Here is an 18,599-nt window from a genome sequence, read left to right as displayed (position 1 = left end):
TTAAAGTGTTTCCTCCTAAATAACTTACTACTTTCAAAGGACAAAATAGTAAGTTTTCAGTGGAGAAATTTAGTGAACACACGTTTAACCAAGGACTCAAAAGCAACATTACCACGTCGGATGAACCATCATGTGCCTCTGGATGTGATGTCCTGAGAAGGACCCAGTATCACTGATGTGATATTCCCGACGAAAATGTATCACTTGAATCTATTTGGGAGGGAGTACCAGACACATTTAAATAACATTAACTGCCTTGTATTGTTTAAACAATGTCAGAGTCATGAAAAATAGAGGAAGGTAATTAAAGGAGTCTAAAGAAGTATTATAGTTAAATGTAATGTATAATCTTGGACTGGGTCCTAAAACAGGAAAAAAAAAATGTTACAAAGGACCTTAATAGGACCATGTCAGAATTTGCGTATAGACTGTAGCTTAGAGGATGGTACTGCTCAGTCCAAAATGTCAAGCACTGCAGGTTATTATCTGGCCTCTGCCTGCTTCTTATGGCCACTTACTCCATTTTGGCAGCAGTTACCCGAGCTTGAGGTCATCTTCTATGGCTTGTGCCCATTACTTTATTTCTTTGTCTTGAGCACCAGGATAGGTCTGTTTCCTTTCCATGCTTTAATCATTCCAATAGTTGAAAGCAATCTGCCTCTTTCCACTAGTCTTCTTTTCTTCAGCATAATCATTCTCACTCAATCCTTTCAACTGTTACAGTGAGAAGTGGCCTTCTTCTCTGCATGCTCTTTTGCCCTTGCTCCTAAAGAATGGCACCCCCATTTGACAGAGCATTTCAGAACATAGTGGAGAGTACTGTGTAACCGTGACCCATTAATCTGGCTCTTAAATAGTTTGCATACTGATAAGGCTAAATACATTGATCAGCTAATCTTTGCTTCTACCAATACTTTTACAATAGTAATTATAATAACCAATAATAGAATTTCCTAAGCATCTTTCATGTAATACCTTACATAGTTCTTACAACTCCATGAAGCAGATGATAATAACAATATACCCTTTTACCAGATGAGGAAGTCATTTGCCCAAGGTCACATATCTAGTGAGTGATGGATCCAGGAATACCTATAATACATTGCCAAACTTCTACAGGGTGTTATCTTGATTTCTCTCTCAATCAGTTTATTTTAGACTTCAAAGTAAAATGCTCTAAAAAAAACCATGATGTTTGCATATCTTACTATACACCTGTGGACTTTTTATTAGATGATCAGTGTTTAACATCTTAAAAGACATTGTGAAATTCACAGATCTAATTCCCGGTCTGATACAAACATGAATTACCTTACAAGCTGTTTGATATAAGTGTACATTTACCTCACATCATCAAGAAGTTGCATTGAGATGACAGAAAATATATAAAACTAATGGGAAAAAAATTCCATAGTATGCTTGAAAGCAGAGAATGTGTTGTGAGGGAACCAACACGGGAATGCATTTTGGGGATGGTATGAAGCCCTTTGATATATATACCCTTTTAGTAACCTACAAATAGAACATCCATATTATTTGCAAACAACAGTGAAGCAAATACAAAAATTGGCTCTTATAAAGCCACGAAGAAATCTCAAAAGATTCCAGAAAGTGAAAGTCATATAGGCCATACTCTTTGACTATAAAGTCAGAAAGTAACAACAAAACGCCAACCCTAAAATATCTATCCACATTCTTGAGTAAAAGAAGAAATGAAAATGAAAATTCCAGATTAGTTTAATATGAAAGACAATGAGAGAATTACATATCAAAAGAGGGTACTCTGTGTACTTGTAGGAAACATGCATTCTTTACCTCAAACCTGTACGTAGAATACAGACGTTGCTGAAAAAGGGGGCGAGGGGATAAAGTTGTACTGATTTAATCATAGCAAGTAGACATCCTTACACAAAATTGGAAAGCCTTCAAAAACCTCAGAACTTTAAAAAAAAAGTTTAATAATTTTAAATTTTCAGTGGATACTTGAATAAAAGCAAGATTTAAAAGTTGCTATTAAACTTTAATCTTTAAATAATTTAAAGATATTTGAATTGTCCTAAATTGAGGCAATACACTCTTCTAAGTAAATGGCAACAAAAGCCTTATAGTCAACAAGAGTATCAAGAGAGATAGAAGTAAAATTAATTTAAATATTTGCTGTATTGCATTGTTACCCACTCAGTTTTCATCACCTAGTTGAATTGGAACATTAGATATACTTTGTAGATTATTGAAATATTTGTCTATAAGAATATTGCATATTAAAACATTAAAATTTTATATAATATAAAGAGATTCTTAGCTAGTTGAAATCTATGATTGATAATTTATATGTATTTGGGGATTTCTGAATTTCTTGAGGTCATATGTTTGAAATTATCATTTATAAACAACTGATTAATAGATTGACTGATTTATTTTATTTAGGGTTTGGAAACATCTCACCACGCACAGAAGGGGGGAAAATATTCTGTATCATCTATGCCTTACTGGGAATTCCTCTCTTTGGTTTTTTGTTGGCTGGAGTTGGAGATCAACTAGGGACCATATTTGGAAAAGGAATTGCAAAAGTGGAAGATACGTTTATTGTAAGTATGATGGCCTTTTAACTACGTATGTTCATTGTTTAATTTTTTAAACTATTGCAATTTTTCTATTATCTCAGTACAGTTAGACATCCATCCAGTTATTAGGTTTTCCATAACAATTTATAGGTACCTCTATTAACATGTAACTCACTCTATAGTTAGTTTTATATTATCTGAATGAATAAATGAGTGCATGTGAAACCCCCAAACATATTCAGGAAAAAAAAGTAGAAATCTGACAGCCCTAGGTTCAAATTCCAGGTATGTTTCCTAGCTATATTCTCTTAAGCTAGTCATTTTACCTTTAAATCTCCATTTTGTCATATATGTAATGTGAATAATGGTACTGATGATGAAGCATTACTCTTAGAGTTAGAGATAATGTGCGTGAAAGGTTAACATAGCTAGTAAATGACTGACAGTATGTTGTTATTTAAAAATTGCTGTGCTACCCTTGTTCATTGCTGATGGCAATGTAAATTTATATAGCCCTTTTCTGAAGACTATAGTAATATATAGAAAACACAATAAAGGTGATCAGACAACTTAATTCAGTAATGTCATTGATAGAAATTTATCTACGAGATGTAACACAGTAGAACCAAAAATAATATACATGAAAATGTTCATGACTATTCATGTATATTCAATAGAAAAAAATGAAATGAAAATGCTTCTAATAGAATTTTAAGTGAAAAATAGTAATAATATCAGCATGATTACAAGCTTCTATCCTATTCTTGAAGAAAATTATGGCAAAAATGTGTTAAAGGGTGGGATTATAAATAATTTGTTACTACTGTCACTACTATTGCAAATACATTTTACTTATTATTTAATAATGTTTTATATTTTCACAAAAATTTCAACCAAGTATTTTACATTTAACTCTAGTGATAAAATAAAATTATTGTTTTTCGGTTTAAATTATAGCTCCAGTTTTTACCATTAGTTATGTTTCATATTTAAGTTCAAAGTTCACTCTCAAATATTTTTACTATTATTCCAAAATAGAAGTTTTATCCTTTTTTTCGGTATTATACTTTTCTTCTATTGATATTAAAATTATGTTGTATTTATAGTAATTGAGCAGGCAGATTAGTGGCATGAACTTGATAATGTTGAATGGTTCATTCATTCATTAAGCAAAGTTTTGGGTGCCTACTGGATGCTGGGTAGTGTTTTTCATGCTTCGGCTACATCAGCACATAAAACAAATTACATACCCTGGTAGTGAATACATGCCAGTGTCGTAATTCAGCGTTTGGTCCTAAACACTGTCCTGAGAATTTTACATGAATTCATTTCTTCACATCTGTGATACGTAAGGATGGTGGACTAGAGGAACTTTTATTTTCACTTTCCATTCTAAGGCTTCATAGATCTTGAGAAAATTTTTAAGCTCTAAAATCCAGTGATTCTTCTGTGGTGAGGATGGGACCTATAATTTTCACAGTAGATAAGACAGATTCGGTTTGAGATGAAAAATAGGTGGTGATTAATCTCAAATGGAGATCGGGAGATAAAGTGTTGTATGTAAAAACTTCACTTAATGTGTCATATGTGGAGATTCCTGATAGGAGGAGAAGGAGGTGAAAGAATATGGCTGGCAACCGTAGCTTAGGGGTGTTGAAGACTTATCCTTGCCTATAGTTCTCTTTGTTTGTTTCCAATATATATTTATTGTTTGAGTCAAGATTTTATTTTTGTTATTATTTTTGTAATAAAAATGTAATGGGGTAACAATGGTTAGTAAAATTGCATAGGTTTCAAGTACACAATTCTGTATTACGTCATCTGTATATCACATTGTGTGTTCACCATCCATGTATTTGCCTACATTTCATCTTTGATATGTTTAGTTTTATAGTTTAAGGCCATAGAACAGAGAAAATTTATCTGGTTCACAGGAGAATCAACTGTGGACTTTGAGTCTGTTCATATTACACTTTAATCAATTGAATAATCATTGGAAAATGTAATAGGCGTGAGAGGAAAATGACTTCATGGAATTAACAATTTTGTCAATTGTCAGTGGTAAATATTTTAATCATGGTTCAGTTTTCTCCATTTTTATGTATTCCTAGATTATGTTTAGCCTGCAATCAGTTGTATGCCTGTAGAATAGAAATATTTCAAAAGTAGTTCAGGTCAGCAAAGAATGATTGAAATCATATTTTCCGGGTAAAGATAGTTTACTTTTGAAGTTTTTTTTTTGCCTGTTGTAAAACTATGTAACAGTCAAGTGGTATAATTATTAGCATTGATTGTTTTGAGTTATTTATGTTATACCCAATTTTTTTAAGTAAAGACAAGTGAAAATTAATTGTAAAAGGGACTAAAGTAACATTCTCACTGCTAATTTGCTAACAGTATATACAGGCTAGGTTGGTGCATGTCAATGATCAATTACTCTCAGTCAATTTCTCTCTCACTATCTTTTTTTCTCTCTTTCTTAGAAGTGGAATGTGAGTCAGACCAAGATTCGCATCATCTCAACAATCATATTTATACTGTTTGGCTGTGTGCTCTTCGTTGCTCTGCCTGCAATCATATTCAAGCACATAGAGGGCTGGAGTGCTCTGGACGCCATTTATTTCGTGGTTATCACTTTAACAACCATTGGATTTGGTGACTACGTGGCAGGTATGTTTTTTTCTGGCACCAACACTGCCCTCCTAGTACTCGTGTCCCTTCCTACACTTTTCACCTGGGTTTGCAGCACAACCCAGTGACCGTATTAGTTTCCTACGGTTGCCATAACAAAGTACCACAATGGGAGGCTTTAAACAAAACAAATTCATTCTCTCACAGAAGTTCAAATTCAAGGTGTCAGCAGGAGCATCACTGCTGTGAGGCTCCAGGAGAATCCTTCCTTGCGTCCTTCCAGCTTCTGGTGAGAGCCATCTGTCTTTGATTGCAGCTGCATCACTCCCATCTCTGCTGCCATCATCACATGACGTTCCCCTGTGTCCCTGTCACTGTGTCCAAATTTTCCTCTTCTTATAAGGACACCAGTCATATTGGATTAAAAACCCACTCTACTCCAGTATGTGTTCATCTTAACTAACAATACCTGTAAGGACTTATTCCCAAATAAGGCCACTTTCAGTACTGGGGGTTAGGACTTCAACATAAATGTTTGGAAGACACAATTTAATCTGTAACAGTGACAAAGTCAGAAAAAAAAGTCATTTTGTGACCGTGGTGGTAAGCAGAAGGGTGCCATTAAACTTTTACTTTTTTATTTTATGAAATAAATTTAAATTTCTGGTTATTGAGAATTTTATTCTCACCCTAATTTCAGAAACAAATACCTACCTCTTATTTATTAATTTTTTAGCAGTGCAAGAATTTGAGATTTTGAGATCTTTGCTCTCTTTTTCCTAGACCTTTTTCTGTCTTGGTTTTAAAAACATCTGCAAACTTCAGTAGATGTTCTTAGCTTCTTAAAATATTTTTTTCTAAAATATTTACCTTCTTTAATTTACATCTGTAAATCCTCAGGATAATATTTTTGACCTTAGCTAAAGTGTCCACATTTTTTAATTATTTTTTTAAATTTTACTTTTCTAGATATGTTATTTTAATTGCTGTTTGCTTTATTATTGTAGCTCTTAGGTCTTACATTCCTATCATTTCAACTCTCTCTTTCTCAGTTATATTATTCAATTATTATTGTTCTAACTCCAATTTTAAATGAACTATAATAATAGTGATAAAAGTAAGGTAACAGTGCTCTATCATGTATCATTTTGGCCAGCTCCTGAAAATCTAAACCGTTTAAAAAAATTTAGTTTGCAGTATTAGAAAAACATGCTGAACATTATAGTAGGAATGTGCCGTTAAATTTTCCAGAATTAAACTCACCAGGATAATTTAGTTTTAGGAAAATGTTCTGATTTCTGGCTGTTTGCTGTTCTTTCTTGATCCAAATTTCTTATTTAAATATTTTTAGAAAAGAAAATATGTTCTATAGTTCTATAAAATCTTAGAGAAGCCTGATAGTTTCTATGTTTTTATTGATGGATTAATTATAGTTTAAACTGGCAAAGCCTTCCTTTCTGAGGAGCATATAATATCCTGAAGATGGGGAAGTTTTCATGAGTGAAACTTTACTTTTGGTTAGAAATACTGTGTATACATCTGTGTACTGGATGGAGGCCCCGAGGGTGGGGAGTGGGGGGAAGGGGGAGTGAATGGGCTTATCACTCTGCTGGATGGAGATCTTTTAGTCTTCTAATTAGCAAAATGTGGAGAAAAGACTCAGGCATTTGTAGTTTCATATAAGAGCTTCTGTTCTAAAAACGCTTATTTTTTTACCTCTTATCAAAGATGTTTAATTGGCTTAAGTAGAAGTGGAAAGTGCATTCATCCAGGAGAAAATGAGACACAGTGATGATAAAATTTATGCTTGTGGTATATTAATCTTAGGTTCTTGTACCACTTTATAAATATAATTAACAAGGTCTCATAATAACTGTGGAATATACAGGTGTTAGGTGATATGTCTTCTATTTTCAAGCCAACAGCTGTGTATTGCATGTACTTTTAAATTTAATTTTTAATTTTTTATGGTAATGCCTAGTTTTTATTTATTTATTTACTTTTCAGCTTTATTGACAAACAAAATTGTGAAATATTAAAAGTATATATTGTGGTGATTTGATACACATGTACATTGTGAAAGGATTCCCACCATCTAGTTAATTAACACATCTATTACCTGACATATTTCTTCTTTTTTTTAATGAGAATATTTACTCTCTTGGCAAATTCCAGTGATCTAATACAGTGCACTTATTTTCAACAGTTGGCAGGCTGTGTCAGTCCAGTGTGTGGCCCTTATGGTCTGCGAGACTAAGAAAAACAAAAATTATAAAAAAAAAAAAAAATGTGGGTGGAATCCTAAAATAATGCTGTATATTTGTGACCACAGTATAAACTGGCTTAGAAAAAAAGGAAAAAAAAGAACAAATATTTTTACTTTATGGTTTTGTGGAAGATGAAAAAAATTTCTTTGAACTTACCTTAAGAGATCAACTTGCTGAAGCTGGCTAGATCATGTGGGCTATTAGTAGCCACTCTCAAATGCCTGAGGAGAGAAGTTCAATGAAAATACGTTGTGTGTATCAGTGTGGACCCTGAATTCATGGTCATGGCACAGAATTGTATAGGAACAGGGTAATAAAATGATATTTGCGAGGTATTTAGTCTAATAAACATCTTTATTAGTACTAGGATGTTTATTGCAACCCTCTTTAAATTCATTATTTTCGTTTTACAGAGTAAACAGTGAAAAATAATGGTCGAAATACACTTTGCTAAGTAGCAAAGTCTTTGATAGGATTAAAGTGACAAACGCTGAGAAAGATAGAGAAGAGGCAATTCGCCATTAGTTTTGTTGATTCATCTCTACAACCCTGTTCCTAGTTCTGTAATTGTTACACGCTAGGTCCTTGTGCTGTGGGAGCAGTTTTTGAATGAGACGGATGAGGGGGCCGGTGGGGCAAAGGTGGTGTAGGAAATGTATGCCCTTCGCTAAAGTCTTTGCAAACACAGAAAATGTGTGTGTGTGTGTGTGTGTGTGTGTGTGTGTGTGTGTGTGTGTTAAAGTATCTTGGAAAAGAATGTCACATAGTTCAATAGAAAAATAGTCTTTGCTTCTGGGTACTTTGTGACTATAAAGTAAAATTACCCATTGAGTTTAGGCGAGTACCCCATCCAGGAAATATCAGTTGCTGACTTTTTAGAACCTTCTACCATGCTATTAGATGTCACTACAGATAGTGACATCTCACCTAATTTTGATATTTTTGCCGGGGAAAGCAAGAGGCATTGTTCTAACTTGAACCTTCTCCTCTCTCTATCGGGCCATAACTCTCAAAAGAAAATGATAATGTACGTCCTATAAAGCATACTCACTGCCTGATGCCCTGCCCAGGCCTGCAAACCCTTTCTGATTAGGATTGGAGTTCAGTTACACTGTTGTGTTGAACTTCTTTGAAAACAAAGTTTGAAGAACACAGTCTTCAAACTGTGGTGTTATTAAAAGCAAAGGAGTAAATTTTGGAAAGTGACGTATAAATGTTTAGGATGCAGGTTGTAACCTTCGTGTAATTATTAGGAGCATCTCAAGAGCAACAAGCTATGATGTGGCATTTTTCGATGAGAACTCTGAAACAGTTCATCCCCATGGAATGAGCAAGAAAGTCTGTACAGGTAGACTTTCTACCATGGGAAGAGAACAGGACAACTCCTATTTCCATGTATTCTTAAACTTCAGTCCTTAATTTTTATTTTCCACACGTCATAATGTCCATGGTATAATATATTAGAGTACAATAGATTTCTAATTCATAAATAAATATATATTTAAATTTGCACATGTAAAAACTTTTCACTGTTGGCCATATTGAGTCAAAAGCATTGAGACCACTAGTCAAGACAAAAAGACATTGTGTCCGGTTTTCTCCAGGTATGTGACTGAACAGAGGAATTCAACTTTTAGTCCTTTTTCTGCAGGAAGAGCTCTCCCAGCAAACTTTAATTTTATATTATATTTATGCAAAAGATGTGTTTTAGTGGCTGGTTGCCTACCTTAGTGATTGGTATCTGCTCTTTCTTGATGGCCGTTTTTGTTCTCTCACCAGTGTTCAGTGTTCTAGAGCTAAAATAAAAAGCCCTGGGGGCCATAGGGCCACTCCAACTTTCATTTTATACATGAACAAATAGCTCCTATTGCTTAGAGTGGTGCTGGCAGAATAACCCTTTCTAAAATATGAGAGAGAAAGTATATTACTTAGCAAAGTGTCATGTACTTGATTTTAGCAGTGTCTATAATCACTTATAGTCAAATTTGTAGCGATAAGTTAAATGGCAAAATTATATTTGAGAATTAACTGTTGATTGCCTGTGTTCTGTTTCTTAACTTCAGTCATTTTAGTTTTTATTTGATGAGAAGTCTGACGTTAATAAGTTGCTAAATCACGCTTGCCTTATAGACTGAGAGCAGGATCAGCCCTTCTTCATTAAACTAGAAAAGTAGTATTAATTATATGGAAATGTTTGGAAGATTGAATTCTACTTATTCAGGCTTGCTTTTACAACTTATCTTCTAAGTCCGTGATTAAGACAAAAAAAAAAAATAGTTAGCAAATCTTTAAAATTGGAGACAAGCCAAATTAATTACCTAATTTAACACAATTTAAAATTATTTTTCAAAGCTAGTGTCTTCTTTAATAGCTACTGTTAGGGTCAGAGTGGCTTATGCAAGCCAAGGAACACAATTCCACTAATTGTTTGAAGCTGCCCAAAGAAGTCCTTAGAAATACTCCTTTTTGTAAACCGGGTTAGTTTATAAGAGATAACACGAAGGAGTGAAAGCCAGATGCAAATTGATAGTTTCACAAGGCACTGAGCTCTCATTACCTAGTTTTCTAGTAAAAACCAAAAATTTAGGTAGTCTAAGAAATCCTCATGATGATGTTATGAAAACACATTTTCCATCTGAGCATAAATTTACTTAGCCATCCAAATATGTCTTCTTGGATTTTTGATCAGTGAAATTTAGTATATTTAGTTGAACAATGTAATTTTCTTCATGTCACTTGTAGTTATTAAAAGCTTATTGGGTAAATCAGGCTTTATGCTTAGTGCCTTATGTTTCTCTATGTACAAAATACAATTTGAGATTCCCAGGTAAGATTCTTCTTCTGGTATATTTACACTTGTTGAACTTTTACAAATGTTCACAGCCATTCATCATCACAATTTTGACTTGGAAACATATATTTGTATATCTCATATTAAGAATTAAATTTTCTTGGAATTATATTTTGAAAGTCATTATTGGACATGCAGTTGTTAGTAACTATACTATTGCTTTCCCTTATAACTGAAAACATGACTCATCGAGTGGAGTGCTCAGAGTTTGCTTAATTAATGGAAAGGGGTTTTATCATGAAAACATATAAATCTCTGTTGAAAAACCATGGCAAGGTTTGTTTTTTTTTCGTTTGTTTAAAACAGCTTGTTCTAGTAGAGACCCCGTAGAAAACGGTTCCTGATGTTACCTAAAAGCTATGCAACTATGTCAGAAGACAGTTATTAAAATTGCTATGATTGAGCTGATCACTGAGTAAAAATTGCCCAGGAATTCAACAGATAACAAGGAAAGTACCTTATGAGGAGTGAGGTCCACTGAAGGGCAATCAGGACTCCAGCATCACAATGGCTCAGAAAAATTACTTTGATTGGAAAGAGAGGGTTTATGTGACTGCTAGGGAGATGTGTTATATTAATCATTCATTCGTTCATTCAGATATTTACTGAGCACATATTGTATATTTGGTACTGTGCCTAGCACTTAGTGATGATTGCCTATTTCTGTGGGACAGAGTGGTTTAAATCCAGGAATAACAATTAAATTTAATGGTGTACATTCTTCTCTTCCTGGTAGTTATTCTGTTTGATAATACAGGAAAATTCTACAAGGAGTCTGGTAAACCCCTGATTTAGCCAGTGATTCTCAGAGAACTCATAAGAGCATTGATAGCTATTTTTATGATTAATTAAATGGGATTTGACCCAAACGGTTCAGAAGTCCTAGAGACTGGATAAGCCCAAAGTTATTTAACTTCTTGGATTCAGAATGGACATATAGAAGCATTGTAGAAACATATGGAGAAAAAAATAAGAGAAGGAAAACATTCAGTGATTGATAGTTATGGCTGAGGGAGGCAGGCAGTAAATTGTACTAAGTTTAATGAAAAAGACTCTAAATTGCTCTATATTGAGATTTAAAGGTAATCTTATGTACTGTGGATTTCCATCCTCGTAAAGGATGACTGAGTGAGACAATGTGTTGATTCTTCTTTTGTTATGATCATGAGATGTTCTAGTGGAAGTTTCCCTAATTTTAGAACAAGTACCTAGCAGGAAATGGACAACCTCTTGAATGCTGAAATCGAAAATCCCAAAATATAGGTTCAAATGCTAGAGAGGTTTAGTTACCGTTTTGTTTTGTTTGTTTGTTTGGGTTTCTTTTTCTTTTTTTTTTTTTTTTTTTTTTTTTGCCTTGTGCTCTTCTGACTCTTCTGACTCAGTAGCACATGAGAAGTTTGGCGTAGCAGGTGAGCTATTGTTTAATAATAAAGTCATATTTCCATTTGTAAACAAAGAAAACAGAATTTACAACCTTACTGAAAGAGCCTTTTAGTTCTTGAAGCACAGAGAAAACACTTCATTCAGTTAAATTGCTTTACTATAAAAAAAGAAAGTAAGTTATTTTCTCCCTTCATATGAAGACAGGGTGACTTTGATTAATAAAAATGGAGTCAAACAAACTAAAAAAAATTGACATCAATATTTGAATATCTAAACTAAATTACTTATAGACCGATGCAAGAAATGATCCTCATTTTCTTTAGAACAAAGTTATGTCTCTATCTATATTTTATAATACATGTATCGTTTTAGAAATCCAGGCAAGGGGCATAGACTTGATAACCTTAGTCCAGGCCGGCTAGATGATTTCCAGGTTAGATCTTCTTATTTTATTTTTTCTTTATATGGAGTCTGTGATTCAGGAGCATCACAGGGAAAGAAAATCAAATTTAAGGGGAGAGGGCATTGTACACTCAAGTTCTTTAGAGCAGAATGGGGCAAACTGCTGGGAACTATTGGGCAGAAGCAAGGTAAAGAGGCTTCTGATAAAATAGTACTTATCTTTAGACCCACCTGGTTTCTAGGTAAGACTCTTGAAGAGAAGAGGCACACCTTGTGTGATTTAGTGTTTCCAGCCCTAGCTAGGTGTCTACCATGCAGGGTGGGCAAAAAAGGCTGGTGGTTAAATGAGGGGAAGGACAGTAACTGAGATCATAGGTGATGTGGATAACCAGATCAAAGAAAAACGCTGGTGATACAGAGCCAGGCAGGCCTGGCTTTCCTTCTAGCTCTGCTGCCTCCTTCCCTAAGAGAACTGACATGTGTTATTTTACCGACTGAGACTATGACTTCTCTATTGCAAAGTGGGGACACTTACTGTCGGGATTTCCAAGAGCCTGTAAACTGCCTTTCACTCTTGAATTCTGAACAGGCCACGAGAGTGATGGCAATTGAATTATCAGTTCCATTACTGATAAAGGCCGCTGGAGATACAGCTTAAATCTATGACAAATGGTCTTACTAATAGCCCTGTCCTAAGTCAGTGGAAATGTGAGGGTTGGGAATGCAACTTCCCTCCGATGTTTAGGAAACCCATTTGTGGAGAGAATGCGTTTCGAGCAGTAGGGCCAACCTGAACCTTCCCCAGGCTACATTTTTTTTTTGTACCTGTAGTTTCATCTGCCAGGTTCGATTTGGCTCTGGCCGATTTCCTTATTTAAGCATCAGGGAGAAGAAGTCCAGAGAAAAATGGCATCCTTTAAAAGAGGCTGTCACATATCATATGAGAGTCAGGAAGAGACTTATTTTAACTACTTGGAAAAGTTTATAAGATTCCTGAAACCTTTGTACTTCCACCCTTCTTTGCTATTTTTATTGCCATCTGTCTGCTCTCTTATAATGATGAGCCAAAAAGTTCTTAAAATGGAAAGGATTTGTGTGCATATTTTTGGTGGCAACAAAGAAAAAAACAGCCACAAGGTGACTATTCCTGCCAAGTGGGTGACGAACCGAAGAGGCGAGAGTGGTTTATAGCATCCTGCAGGCCATATCTCAGGAGTCTGTGGAAAGAAACAAACAAAAAAAATGGTGGCATGGCTGATTGGATGTGGGGTTAAAGAGTGAATCCAGGACAGAGAAATTACCCGAGGTTCTTAACCAGCAAGAGACCCATGGACAGGTTTCCTGAATGTAGCCAGATTAAAATTAATGCTTATAACAGCCAAGAAAATTTTTGAATGTTTCCTAATTTGAAAGCAAAACCGACACTCTTTTTAGCAAGTTGTCTAAACATTACAGATAATTTAATTTGGATAAGATTCTTGGATCAAGTGAATTGAATGATGTGGAAATTAATTCATAAATCTTAGATATCAGAAAGTGAATATGATTTGTGAGTTGTTTAAAAATTCTCTCATATACATTAGTTTTTCCTAGATCTTTTGATTGTTGGTATTTCATCTTAAGAGTATCAATTAAGAATGGGAAAGCATTGCCCACCATCCACCACCCCCACAACCACGGCTTAGAATCCACTAAAACCTGTGGGGTAAACATCTTACCCAAATATAAACCTTTTAGTGATTAAGCTAATTTACTCTTTTTAAACTGTGACATCCTGTTTATAAGAAAGAAGACTTATAAAAAGTCATCTTGAGCATAAACTAACTTCTAAAATCAACATCTTAGTGAATATAAGTGTTAAGTGAGTCACAACTATTTGGATGAAGATTTTCTGGTTTTGAAAGAGAAAGTACTTGGAAAAAAATGTCATTTTGGTTTTATTGAAATGGAAACATTTGAAAAACAGAATTCACTAGTGAGCCTCTCATATAACAAGTTTCCACACACATTTCTTAAGTCACTTCTGTGAATTTGTAGAGCTACATCCCCCATGGGCCAAGTCTTAACCGTAATGAGATGCATTTAGCCTCCATAATCCTTCCCAGCAATGACATTTTTAAAAACACTGCACGAGGTAAAAATTTTCACAATATTTTGAAGGTGATATTATTTACTTTGAAAACTGTATTCTTAACATTATTTGTCCCTAACGAAAGCTGAAGTTGTGTCTATTAACATTATTTGCCTGATAGAAAAATGGTCTCTTTGTACTTTTATCCTTTGATGCTTGAAAATGTCATTGCAGGCAACTGGAAGTATCATTTATACAGAGTAATGTTATAATCAAAATTTCGTATTTGATTTTTAATGCATACTTGCTATTTATCAGCAGTTCTTACGATTGTGTGGGTGAATTTTTGAGAGTTGAGTAATTCCATGACCCCTGTGCTGTTGACCCTAAAACCCTTCTCTCCTGTTCTTCCCTGTTAAGCATTAGATCTGTGCTTAAGGATCCTACTGGGTGTCTCCAACTGTTTGTAGCTCAAGCATTTCAAACCTTTCATGTCCTTCTTTTTTTTTTTTTTTTTTTTGTCATATTTTAAAATCATCAATACAATGGATTGATAACAAATGCCAGAGACAATAACTTGGTGGGTCTAATTTGAACCAATAATAATTTGCAGGTGAGACTGTCATTCATTATTCTCAGACTTTCAGAGGAATTCCCATTTTTGTCATAAATTTAAATCCCTAGTCCTTTAGAAAAAAATTGGCAAAGGAACCCTTTTACTTTACTCTAATTGTTACTTCTTCAGCCATTTGGTACAGTAACCGCACCTATGAGAATTTGAATACATTCAACACATCCCTACTTCAGCACATATTAATGGGTCACTTATTAAATCCCTATTCCTTTCTCTGTGTTTCCTGTTGCTAACACCATCTCCCAAGTGAAGGTCTCTGGTCATCTTAGAACCTTCCTTTCACTCATCACACCAACTAATTGGTCATTAATCCCTGTTGATTCTCCCTCTAAAATGCTTCTTCTTTCCATTCCAGCCCTGACTCAGGCACAATAATTTCTTAGCTTGTTCAAAACAAAAATTTATCTTGGGGCTTCCCTGTCAATCCTTCCTTTCCTGCCACTAGATCTTTCTGCACGTGTAGTCAAACATGAATCGAGGATTTATCTGTCCATGAAATTGTACCTACCTCCCGGTGTTAGAAACAAGTCCTCACAACCTGACACAGTTTACTTTTTCTTGTCTTCTACCCATCTACTCCTTGGCGCCCATCCATATGTAGCCTTAGCCACTACTTGAAAGTCCTTTGACTATGCCCTATATTTTCACACTGAACTTTTCTCTGTGTTAGTCCTCATTATTTAAGACTCATTTTCTCTCTTCTCACCTTCCCCCTTCCAGAAGTAAAAAATCATTTCTTCTGTGTCCTCTCCTAGCACTATTTTATTCTCTTTCACTCTCAGTGGATATACTGCATTATGGTTACTTGTCTGTATGAGGCTTTCACAGGCTAAATTATGCATTTCTCAAGAGAGACTTGTTTCTCTTTCTTGTGGGAAAAAAAAGTAACTGTTCAATGTTTGGGATTTAATAAGTGACCCATTAGTATGTGCTGAAGTAGGGATGTGCTGAATGCATTCAAATTCTCATAGGTGCGGTTACTGTACCAAATGGCTGAAGAAGTAACAATTAAAGTAAAAGAGTTCCTTTGCCAATTTTTTTCTAAAGGACTAGGGATTTAAATTTATGACAAAAATGGGAATTCCTCTGAAAGTCTGAGAATAATGAATGACAGTCTCACCTGCAAATTATTATTGGTTCAAATTAGACCCACCAAGTTATTGTCTCTGGCATTTGTTATCAATCCATTGTATTGATGATTTTAAAATATGAACCACTCTCTGTCCAGGCTGGCACTGAATTGATTGGTTAGCATGTATTGATGGGTTAACATGAATTGATTGGCAGTAACGTAAATATATTAAGTTAAATGCATACCAAAAAAAGTGACATCTTTGTCTTCTACTTGTTACAACAGAGGTGGAAAGAGAAACTAGTACACATGAAACAGTTAAGCACTAGACTTAATTATAAGACGTGTTGTAATAAGTAAGAAAGAAACATGAAACAAGAAAACACCATCATGACCTGGAGAAGTAATGAAATGCCTCATTAAGAAAAATGTGTTCAACTGGTTCTTGCAAAATAGATGAGGATTACATGAAGGAAAACCAGGAATTCCGTATGAAAAAAAAATAACATGGATCAATGAACAAGAAGATTGCTCTGTTTTACAAGCCAAAATTCAGTTGATAATTTCAGCAAATATCTATATTAACTTTTATGAATTTGAAGTCATTTCCATTGTTTTGTTTGTTTGTTTGTTTCCCTCACAGGTGGATCTGACATTGAATATCTAGACTTCTACAAGCCCGTCGTGTGGTTTTGGATCCTTGTTGGACTCGCTTACTTTGCTGCTGTCCTGAGCATGATTGGAGACTGGCTCCGAGTGATATCAAAAAAGACGAAGGAAGAGGTGAGAGCTGAGAAGTTTGCAAAAACACTTCCATTTAACTAATTCAGTAAAGGTTTCTAAAAAAAATTTTTTTTTTTTTTACATATATATTTTCAAAGATTTAAGTGTTGCTCAAATTTTTTAATATTTATGTTTGGTGTGAATTTGCTGTGTGAGGCTATCATGGATTATGATTCATTCACTTAACAAACACTAAATACTTCCACGTGCCAGATGCTATCTACGTGCTGAGGGTAATTTGGAATGAAAACAGATGTAATTAAGAATGTTTCCTTCATTCTTTCTTTTTTTTCTTTCTTTTGTTTCATTTCTCTTTTTCCTCAAAGGAACAAAGTGAATTTTATGCCAGAACAGAAAATACAATAGAAAATATTGTGTCAAGATATCAGTGACATGAAAAAGTGAATATATTATGTAATACTGAATTTTTCTTACTGTATTCAATTATTTCCTTTTTTGTTATGTCTGCATAAATGTGTGCAAGTGTACATGTGTGCACACACTCCAAAGCTGTATACATTATCGTCAAAGTCCTTATATAGTTTTCAGTTGCTCAAAAGTATCCTTGGACCTATTTTGAACAACTTTATATATAGAAATAAACATTAGAATTTTGACCTATGATGTTTTAGAAAATTTGAAATTTAAATCTTGATTGTGAAATTTTATAGTTTGGGAATTAAATTTTGATTTCTAGAAGTACTATTAGTTTGAGTTTGACGGAGTAGCATTTTGTTATGAATTCTGTGTTTTTTGCTTCTGAGTCTTAGCCAACCTTACTAATTTTTTCAGAAAGCGACAAATCTGTAAAACCTGCACCTATAGTACCCATTATCTTCCTTTAATTATTCCTTCCATTTCGTTATCTGGTGTTCATAGACCAAGAGACACCAGTATCAAAATCTTTGATTGATATAACAGGCAGTGTTTTTTAAACATACCCAAAAGTAATAGAATAAGATGGGAAATTATAAAATTAATTTCTCTCTACAAATATTTTATTTGAAATTCAAGTCATACAATTTTGTATTAATACCCAAGGTGCCTATGGTAATTAGAAAGAGTGTAAGTTATCCAGCATTTCCCTTCATGGATACCATATTTCTCAATTGCGAATTCATGTATTCAGTCTGTATGCATTAATCTATATCTTAACTGCACTGTAAAAACCAAAATCTTTTTATTATACACAAATCAGCAAGACAATATGCTTGACATTCTAATTTAAATCATGTGAAAAGTTCTGCTTCGACCAGGACCCCAACTGATTTGCCTCAAGCTTAGGATCATTGTGTGTGTGTTTGTGTGTGTGTGTGTGTGTGTGTGTGTGTGTGTGTGTGAGAGAGAGAGAGAGAGAGAGAGAGAGAGAGAGAGAGAGAGAGAGAGAGAGAGAGGAGGGAGGGAGAAAAGGATGGAGAGAGAGGGGTGATCGAGGAAAAATGTGGTTATTTTCACTTCAATGTACATTTAAGGATCTTGAGATGCTAAGGGAATAAAAAGATATTTTTGTAAATAGGAAATGTTTTGGATGACATAGCTAAAAAGAAAACTTCTCCAACATCTAGCCTCAAACTGCCTTTCTTTCGAATGAATTTTTAAAAGCACACACAGGCATTTTTTAAAAAAATAACATAGAATTGACCAGAACATATTTCTTAAAGTTAGATAGTTAAGAAAAGAATTGTTTCGTGAAATATAAATATATATATATGCACATACACATATACTATGAACATTCTATATAATATATACATACATGCGTATGAATCACAGTTAAAAAGTGTGAAAGCCACTAAGACACATATAGAACAAGGGGAAAATTTATGACATTGGTATATTTGATTAAATACTAAAGAATATTTGATTAAAGTTTAAAAAGCTGTATTATTAAAAACAAGTGCTTTTTGGGAGAGGACTAGCTGGTACAAAGCATTAGCACAC

The 18,599-nt window shown here is 34.2% G+C and overlaps 1 protein-coding gene across 6 annotated transcripts in view; it reads left to right on the top strand.

The window, feature by feature from the left end:
• KCNK2 (potassium two pore domain channel subfamily K member 2) overlaps window positions 1–18,599 on the top strand; it is a 165,073-nt gene that overhangs the window by 112,354 nt on the left and 34,120 nt on the right. For all 6 annotated transcript variants that reach the window (XM_019738111.3, XM_088801641.1, XM_019738112.3 and 3 more), the window contains 3 exons: window positions 2,428–2,588; window positions 5,048–5,234; window positions 16,519–16,658. In XM_019738111.3, the coding sequence (XP_019593670.1) occupies window positions 2,428–2,588; window positions 5,048–5,234; window positions 16,519–16,658 (488 nt within the window). The remainder of the gene's footprint in view (window positions 1–2,427; window positions 2,589–5,047; window positions 5,235–16,518; window positions 16,659–18,599) is intronic.

The sequence above is a fragment of the Rhinolophus sinicus genome, chromosome 11 (assembly GCF_057876585.1).
Source record: "Rhinolophus sinicus isolate RSI-liver-muscle chromosome 11, RSI-T2T, whole genome shotgun sequence".
Classification (NCBI taxonomy): Eukaryota; Metazoa; Chordata; class Mammalia; order Chiroptera; family Rhinolophidae; genus Rhinolophus; species Rhinolophus sinicus.
This window is presented reverse-complemented; position numbering and strand designations above follow the sequence as displayed.